Raw genomic sequence first — 8,474 nt, forward strand, 5'->3', positions numbered from 1 at the left:
TGCTTTTTTTTCACCAGTCAAGCTCTGCAAGGTCTCGCTGAAGCTGTTGCTAAGCTACAGAGACGCTTGCAAGGTACGGCTGACTGTTTAGAAGCTGTTGCTAAACAACAGGGTTTGTTGCCAGATACGGAGCTCAAAATCTCTGTATGTTTCAACATTAGCGCTGGTTTGTCCGGCAGTTTTGATGGGACGGCAACAGCTCGGTCCCGTCGGTGCCGGATAGCACAAAGTTTCCTGTATGTTTGTTCTGATGTATTATTTTACAGATTACGCCTAATAATTGGGGCAGTCTGTCGAGGTTCCAATAGGTTGTTATTGATAACTGAAGCTCTTGGGTCATATCTAACCCAGCATTGAGTGACGAATATCTCATACATCTGAATATTTGAACTTGTAGGTTACCAGTTTTTAGTCACCCCATTATAGAAGGAATATTGCGGGCACAGAAAGCGAACAGCTTGGATGTACCAGGATGATGCCAGCGATGGGAAACTAGTTACGAGGAGAGACTTGAGACACTGGGACTATTTCCACTGGAGCAGAGGAGGTTAATAAGAGTTTTAATCGAGGCGTATACAATTATGAAGGGCTTTGATGGGCTGAATGAGGAAAGACTATTTCCTCTGGCTGGGGAGTTAGTGATAACAGGTTATCAATTTTAAATTGGCCCTGAGAGCAAGGATACATTTCTTTATTCAGGATTGTTGGAGCGTGGAATGCTTAACGAACATACGAATTAGGAGCAGGAGTAGGCCATTCGGCCCCTCGAGCCTGCTCCGCCATTCAATGAGACCATGGCTGATCTGATTACTCCACATTCCCGCCTACCCCCGATAACCTTTCACCCCCTTGCTTATCAAGAATCTCTCTACCTCTGCCTTAAAAATATTCAAAGACTCTGCTTCCACTGCCCTCTGAGGAAGAGAGTTCCAAAGACTCTGAGAAAAAATTTCTCCTCATCTCTGTCTTAAATGGGCGACCCCTTATTTTTAAACAATGACCCCTAGTTCTAGATTCTCCCACAAGAGGAAACATCCTCTCCACATCCACCCTATCAAGACCCCTCCGGATAATGGCCCAGAAATTCGGGTCGGGGGCTTCCCGCGGGTGCAAGCCCCCGACCTGCACTTACCTAGCGCGCCGGCCGTTGAGCTGTGGGCCCGCGTGGGATTCCGATCCTGGGCCTCCTCCAACTGCCGGCGTGCAGTGCTTGCGTATCCCAGGGGCGCAGTTAGTTCAATGCGTCCCCTGGGATCACATGGGCCATGAAGAGCCAATGGTAGCAGGGAATACTTCATTCATAAGTTTGACAGGAAGACCTGTCAAACCTATAAATACTATAAGCCCCAAAATCTTCAAATAATTTTTTTTTTTTATCTCATTTTTAAAATAAACTATAAATTACATGAAATAACTATTTTAAACAATAATTTAAATTTTTGAAAAATATAATTTTATTTTCTAACGGGGCTAAAAATAAACTTACCTTTCTTTAAAGTATTTAAAAATAATAAACCTGTGGAAAAAATGTTTTAATTTTAATTAATTCACCACTTACCTTGTTAAAAGTAGGCCTTGCGACTGCTTTTTACATGTCTAACTTCCGGAGACTTACCTTCCCAGGAAAACCTGCAAAAAAACCGTAAGTTCGACGCGCACGCGCTGCCTCTCCTGCGCACGCATTCCACCTCTTAACTCCTTCTTTCAGGGGAACGGAAGTGCCGGTTTCCCGCGCATGCGCAGTGCATGCACGAAACCGGCACTTCCGTTGGGCCTATGTGCGTACCTCGTGCGTACTCACCCGTGGAGACCCGAATTTCTGGGTCCTTATATACTTCAATCAAGTCACCTCTTACTCTTCTAAACTCCAGCGGATACAAGCCTAGCCTGTCCAACCTTTCCTCATAAGACAACCCGCCCATTCCAGGTATTAGTCTAGTAAACCTTCCCTGAACTGCTTCCAACACATTTACATCCTTCCTTAAATAAGGAGACCAATACTGTACACAGTACTCCAGATGTGGTCTCACCAATGCCCTGTATAACTGAAGCATAACCTCCCTACTTTTGTATCCAATTCCCCTGGCAATAAATGATAATATTCTATTAGCTTTCCTAATTACTTGCTGTACCTGCATACTAACCTTCTGCGATTCATGCACTAGGACACCCAGATCCCTCTTTGTTAGAGGGAGTGGAAGAGACAGGGCCCATTGCAAAGTTTACTGGAAAATTGGAGAAATATTCAAAGCAGAAGAACACACAGGGCTCTGGGGAGAGACTGAGGCAGTAGGACTAGTTTTGGATTGCTCTAGCAAAGGCACTATAAGAACATAAGAAATAGGAGCAGGAGTAGGCCAATCGGCCCCTCGAGCCTGCTCCGCCATTCAATAAGATCATGGCTGATCTGATCCTAACCTCAAATCTATTTTCACTCTCCATCCCACCCGAACTCATGTGATCTCCCGGGAGAGGTGAAAAACCAGATAAAAAACCCAATGTGCCAATTTGGGAGAAAAAATCTGGGAAATTCCTCTCCAACCCATCTAGGCGATCGAAACTCTTCCAGGAGATCACTCTGTCCCTGTATTTCCTGCAGTACTTACCTTCTGTAAGAGGTGATCTCCACCCCAGCCAGGAACAGGCCCAATTTACTCTTGAAGGACTCCTAGCTGGCAGCCTGTTCCCGAGGTCTCCACTAATCCCTGTGAATAGAACCATCTCCTGAAATCTAACACAGAATTAGAACACAAGAAGTAGGAGATGGCCATCTCCTGTGCTATAAGCTTCTACGATCCATGGCCCTGTACGTGTCACTAATTCCTACTGTAGTAATGCTTTGTGATTTTTTCTTTAATCCCCCCTTTTCTCCTCCATCCCCATTTCCCAATGACCTCAGGCCGAGTGGTACAGCTAGTACGTGGATTTGCTGCCACCTGGAAGCAGTCAGTTGAAAATCTCAGCCAAGATGTCATGAGGTCCTTTACCAACTTCAAGAATGGGACAGGAATCATACAGGTATGGTCAGAAACTTACTGTGTGCTTTGTAGCCAGAGTTTATAGACCAGGTTTGACTTTGCTATTTCTTTACTTCTCTCCCATTCCTGGAAACCTGTGCTAGCGGTAAGATTTGGATCACCGGTCACACACAGATTACCCAAAGGGTCTTAGGAATCATAGGTTGTTTTATTAAGGAGCGGCAGTTCAAATATAGTTAAATATAACACGCAATTGGGTTAGACGTAGTAGACATACAACCCGTAACAGATGAGAACAGTTTACCGGAACGGATGAGGCAGAACAGTGGTCTTGGATCCTTGCAGCCTGCGGCAGTGGTCTCTTCCTCTGGTCGTCTCCCAAGGCTGGCAGAGGTGTTTAACCGAAGCTAGCATGAATCCACCCCACGGAAGCCCACCCCCTCTCTGCCTATTTTTCCCTTTCGGCTGCCTGTTTATATACCTTATTTCGGTGGGCTGGTGGATACCTTGCATCAATCATTTGTTTAATCACTTTTACCCATTCAATTATAGAGGAATAGGTACCTACAGCAGACTCGTGAGGTCATCCTCTGCTTATCTCCTGTTTGGACATCTTGCACTTTCTCCTAGACAGTTTATCATAAGACTCCTTACTCGACCTCTTATCAGGCCTAGCTATGCCTACATTAAGGCCTATTTCTGCGTTATGCCCTTGTAAACGACCTCCGCTCTTTGTGCAACTCCCTATCTGATATGATTTGTTTCTTCTGTGTCATCAGCTTATCCTGGCTGCTGAGCTAGGCAAACCCATTTCTTTTTTTTTTAAAAACATTATTTCTTTTATAATTCACAATTTCTTCCAATTCACGATTTCTTACATAGCAGTTTTGGTCTCCTTATTTAAGGAAGGATATACTTGCATTGTAGGCAATTCAGAGAAGGTTCACGGGGTTGATTCTGGAGATGAAGGGGTTGTCTTACGAAGAAAGGTTGAGCAGGTTGGGCCTATACTCATTGGCGTTTAGAAGAATGAGAGGGGATCTTATTGAAACATACAAGATTCTGAAGGGGCTCGACAGGGTAGATGCAGAGAGGATGTTTCCCCTCATGGGGGGATCTAGAACTAGGGGCATAATTTCAGAATAAGGGGGCACCCTTTTTAAATCGGAAATGAGGCATTTCTTCTCTCAGAGGGTCGTGAATCTTTGGAATTCTCTTCCCCAGAGAGCTGCGGAGGCTGGGTCATTGAATATATTTAAGGTGGAGATAGACAGATTTTTGAAAGGTTTGGGAGTCGAGGGTTATGGGGAGCGGGCAGGGAAGTGGAGTTGAGGCCAAGATCAGATCAGCCATGATCTTATTGAATGGCGGAGCAGGCTCGGGGGGGGCCAAATGACCGACTCCTGCTCCTACGTCTTATATTCTTATGATCTATATTCAGAGTATAGATTGTGCCACTGCCTGAGCATCCATTCATCTTCCTGTCCGTATCCAAATATTGAGCACTGTCACATTCATGGAAATCTGATCACTATCGAAAGGCGTGTGCAAGAATCCATTGGTGCATCCATCTTGTCTGTCTGTGGATAATGGATGGGTTTCCTCTGCTGAATGTTGTTGATGATTCCATGATGCAGCACTAAACAATCTTGTTACCTGTAATACAGTGTAAGAGCTGTGTATCTTGGGTGGAATTCTCCAAGACCCACGCCATCGAAGGGCCTCGGAGGTGGAATATTGGAAAATTGCAAATGGACTCTCAATGATTTCCATCCTTTTGACGTCAATCCGTGAAAAATCCCAGGGAGCCCAGCCACAATTTTACGATAAGCCGTCTGCTGTGTTTAACAAATTGCCGACGGCATGGGGTCTCGAAGATTTCTGCTCCTTGTGTTTATTATTTGCCAAACCACAGATTGGTGTGCCCGTCAGTCCAGTTGTGAGGTTGGATAGTAGTGTACCAGTCCTCCTTCATACAGAGTCTACTAACTAAATCTACTTTGGAGAGGGTGGGCTTTCAAAGGCAGAAGAGTAATCGATGATTTACTCTAACCCAGTGGAGAATCTTATCCCAATAGTATAATTATCCTTGGCATTCTACCCCCAACCGCCCCGTGTTCTGGAGCATTCACTGCCAAGGACAGTTCCTTAAAGTTGCATGTGCTGCACACAAGCGCCATCTGCACTGTACTGAGTCATGTTGGTGTAACAACCAAGGGGAAGTGCAACGAGACCTGGGTGTCCTTGTGCACCAGTCGCTGAAGGTAAGTATGCAGGTGCAGCAGGCGGTTAAGAAGGCAAATGGTATGTTGGCCTTCGTAGCGAGAGGGTTTGAGTACAGGAACATAGAAACATAGAAGATAGGAGCAGGAGTAGGCCATTCGGCCCCTCGAGCCTGCTACGCCATTCGATGAGATCATGGCTGATCATCCAAACTCAGTACCCCGTACCTGCCTTCTCCGCATATCCCTTGATACCTTTAGCTCTAAGAAATATATCTAACTCCTTCTTGAATATATTTAAAGACTTGGCCTCAACCGCCTTCTGTGGTAGAGAATTCCACAGGTTCACACTCTCTGGGTGAAGAAATTCCTCCTCATCTCTGTCCTAAATGGCTTACCCCTTATCCTTAGACTGTGACCCCTGGTTCTGGACTCTCCGACCATCGGGAACATCCTTCCTGCATCTAGTCTGTCTAGTCCTGTTAGAATTTTATAAGTTTCAATGAGATCCCCTCTCATTCTTCTAAACTCCAGCGAGTATAAGCCCAATCGACCCAATCTCTCCTCGTACGTCATTCCTGCCATCCCAGGGATCAGCCTTGTGAATCTTCGCTGAACTCCTTCCATGGCAAGAACATCCTTCCTCAGATAAGGCGACCAAAACTGCACACACTACTCCAGGTGTGGTCTCACCAAGGCCCTGTACAACTGCAGCAGGACATCCTTGCTCCTGTACTCAAACCCTTTCGCTATGAAGGCCAACATACCATTTGCCTTCTTCACCGCCTGCTGCACCTGCATGCTTACCTTCAGTGACTGGTGCACAAGGACACCCAGGTCTTGTTGCAATTCCCCTTCTCCCAATCTATTGCCATTCAGATAATAGTCCGCCTTTCTGTTTTTGACACCAAAGTGGATAACCTCGCATTTATCCACGTTATATTGCATCTGCCACGCTTCTGCCCAATCACCCAACCTGTCCAAATCATCCTGGAGTTTCTCGGTATCCTCCTCACAGCACACACACCCACCCAGCTTTGTGCCATCTGCAAACTTGGAGATATTACATCTAGTTCCCTTATCTAGATCATTAATGTATATTGTGAATAGCTGGGGTCCAAGGACCAATCCCTGCGGTACCCCACTTGTCACTGCCTGCCACTCGGAAAAAGACCCGTTAATTCCTACTCTCTGCTTTCTGTCCGCCAACCAGTTCTCTATCCAAGTCAATACATTGCCCCCAATCCCATGTGCCTTAACTTTACACACTAATCTCTTATGCGGGACCTTATCGAAAGCCTTTTGAAAGTCCAAATACACATCTACTGGTTCTCCCTTATCTATTTTCCCAGTTACAGCCTCAAAAAATTTCAGTAGATTAGTCAAGCACGATTTACCTTTTGTAAATCCATGTTGACTTTGTCCGATCCTGTCACTGTTTTCCAAGTGCTCTGCTATTACATCCTTTATAATGGACTCTAGCATTTTCCCCACTACCGATGTCAGGCTTACCGGTCTGTAATTCCCCGCTTTCTCTCTACCACCCTTTTTGAATAGTGGGGTAACATTAGCTACCCTCCAATCCATGGGAACTGTTCCAGAGTCTATCGAGTTCTGGAAGATGACCAGCAATGCATCTACTATTTCCAGGGCCACTTCCTTAAGTACCCTAGGATGTAGATTATCAGGCAAGGATGTCTTGCTGCAGTTGTACAGGGCCTTGGTGAGACCACATCTTGAGTATTGTGTGCAGTTTTGGTCGCCTTATCTGAGGAAGGATGTTCTTGCCATGGAAGGAGTTCAGCGAAGATTCACCAGGCTGATACCTGGGATGGCAGGAATGACGTATGAGGAGAGATGGGTCGATTAGGCTTATACTCGCTGGAGTTTAAAAGAGAGGGGATCGCATTGAAACTTATAAAATTATGACAGGACTGGACAGACTAGATGCAGGAAGGATGTTCCCGATGGTCGGGGAGTCCAGAACCAGGGGTCACAGTCTAAGGATAATGGGTAAGCCATTTAGGAAAGAGATGAGGAGGAATTTCTTCACCCAGAGAGTGGTGAACCTGTGGAATTCTCTACCACAGAAGGCAGTAGAGGCCAATTCATTAAATATATTCAAGAAGGAGTTGGATATATTTCTTAAGGCTAAAGGGATCAAGGGGTATGGGGAGAAGGCAGGGACAGGGTACTGAATTTGGATGATCAGCCATGATCTCATTGAATGGCAGAGCAGGCTCGAGGGGCCGAATGGCCTACTCCTGCTCCTATCTTCTATGTTTCTATGTAACCTCTTGTAAGCAGAGGGCTGATCTAGAGCTGTATATGATGCCAGTACTCGTCGATGGATGTGACCAGTACATGTGCGTAATAGGATTGTAAATGCAAGGCCAGCCATAATGTAACTTATTTTAACTTAAAACTTTCAGGGAGCACTGACCCAGCTGATCCAATACTATCATCGATTCCACAAGGTCCTCTCTCAGCCTCCTTTCAAGAACCTGCCCGTGCGCTCGGATCTCATCAATATCCACCATCTCATGGTCGAAGTGAAGAAACACAAACCCAACTTCTAACTGTCTGCCTGTCAAAGTGTCACTTTCTCTCTCTATCTCTCCATGTTGTTGGTACTACACTAGAGCGACGGTGTAAGGGTTAAATGCAGAAGATAACGGTGGTGGTGTTCTCTTTGTGCGGCCAATGCCACCACAATGAGGAACTGGTGCAATCAAATTGGCTGCCTGCTCAAGTCTTCAGATACAGCAGTCGACTTTCAGTCATTATATTTAGAATGCTTTATCTCACTGAGCCTCTGATATCTGGCAGCTAATGAGACTCGAATCAATAGTTACATGCAGGGTGGATGTGTAAATAATATGTAGAAGGAGTGGGCCAAATTCAAGATAAGGGTGGAACATGTGGGATTGGGTCTGAATGCATGGTGTTTGATCAGTACTGTGTGAAGGAAAAAAAACCTCCTTGAATTCTTCAAGTGAACGTGGCATTCAGCTGTCAAAGAATTAAAACAATGGATCCAAACTTTTATTTCACTGGTGGTACTTCATTGGCTGTAAAGCGCTTCGGGACGTCCTGAGGTCATGAAAGGTGCTATATTTGTTTTATTCATTTATGGGATGTGGGCGTCGCTGGCAAGGCTGGCATTTATTGCCCATTTCGAATTGCCCTTGAGAAGGTGGTGGTGAGCTGCCTTCAACTGCTGCAGATAGAAAGCAAGTCTTCCTTTCTTTATGCCATCTTGCTTCTAACACCT

General features: G+C 45.4%; 1 protein-coding gene across 2 annotated transcripts in view; it reads left to right on the forward strand.

Annotated features, from left to right (window-relative positions):
- The window catches only part of vps52 (VPS52 subunit of GARP complex), a 78,175-nt gene extending 69,927 nt beyond the window's left edge, over positions 1–8,248 (forward strand). For both annotated transcript variants that reach the window (XM_085975264.1, XM_085975263.1), the window contains 2 exons: positions 2,900–3,018; positions 7,633–8,248. In XM_085975264.1, coding sequence (XP_085831390.1) covers positions 2,900–3,018; positions 7,633–7,779 — 266 coding nt within the window. In that variant the 3' untranslated portion in view covers positions 7,780–8,248. The remainder of the gene's footprint in view (positions 1–2,899; positions 3,019–7,632) is intronic.
- The last annotated feature ends 226 nt before the right edge of the window (positions 8,249–8,474 follow it).

The sequence above is a fragment of the Somniosus microcephalus genome, unplaced genomic scaffold, assembly GCF_052327205.1.
Source record: "Somniosus microcephalus isolate GS21.2 unplaced genomic scaffold, FLI_Smic_1.0 unresolved_chr1, whole genome shotgun sequence".
In the NCBI taxonomy this organism is placed as follows: Eukaryota; Metazoa; Chordata; class Chondrichthyes; order Squaliformes; family Somniosidae; genus Somniosus; species Somniosus microcephalus.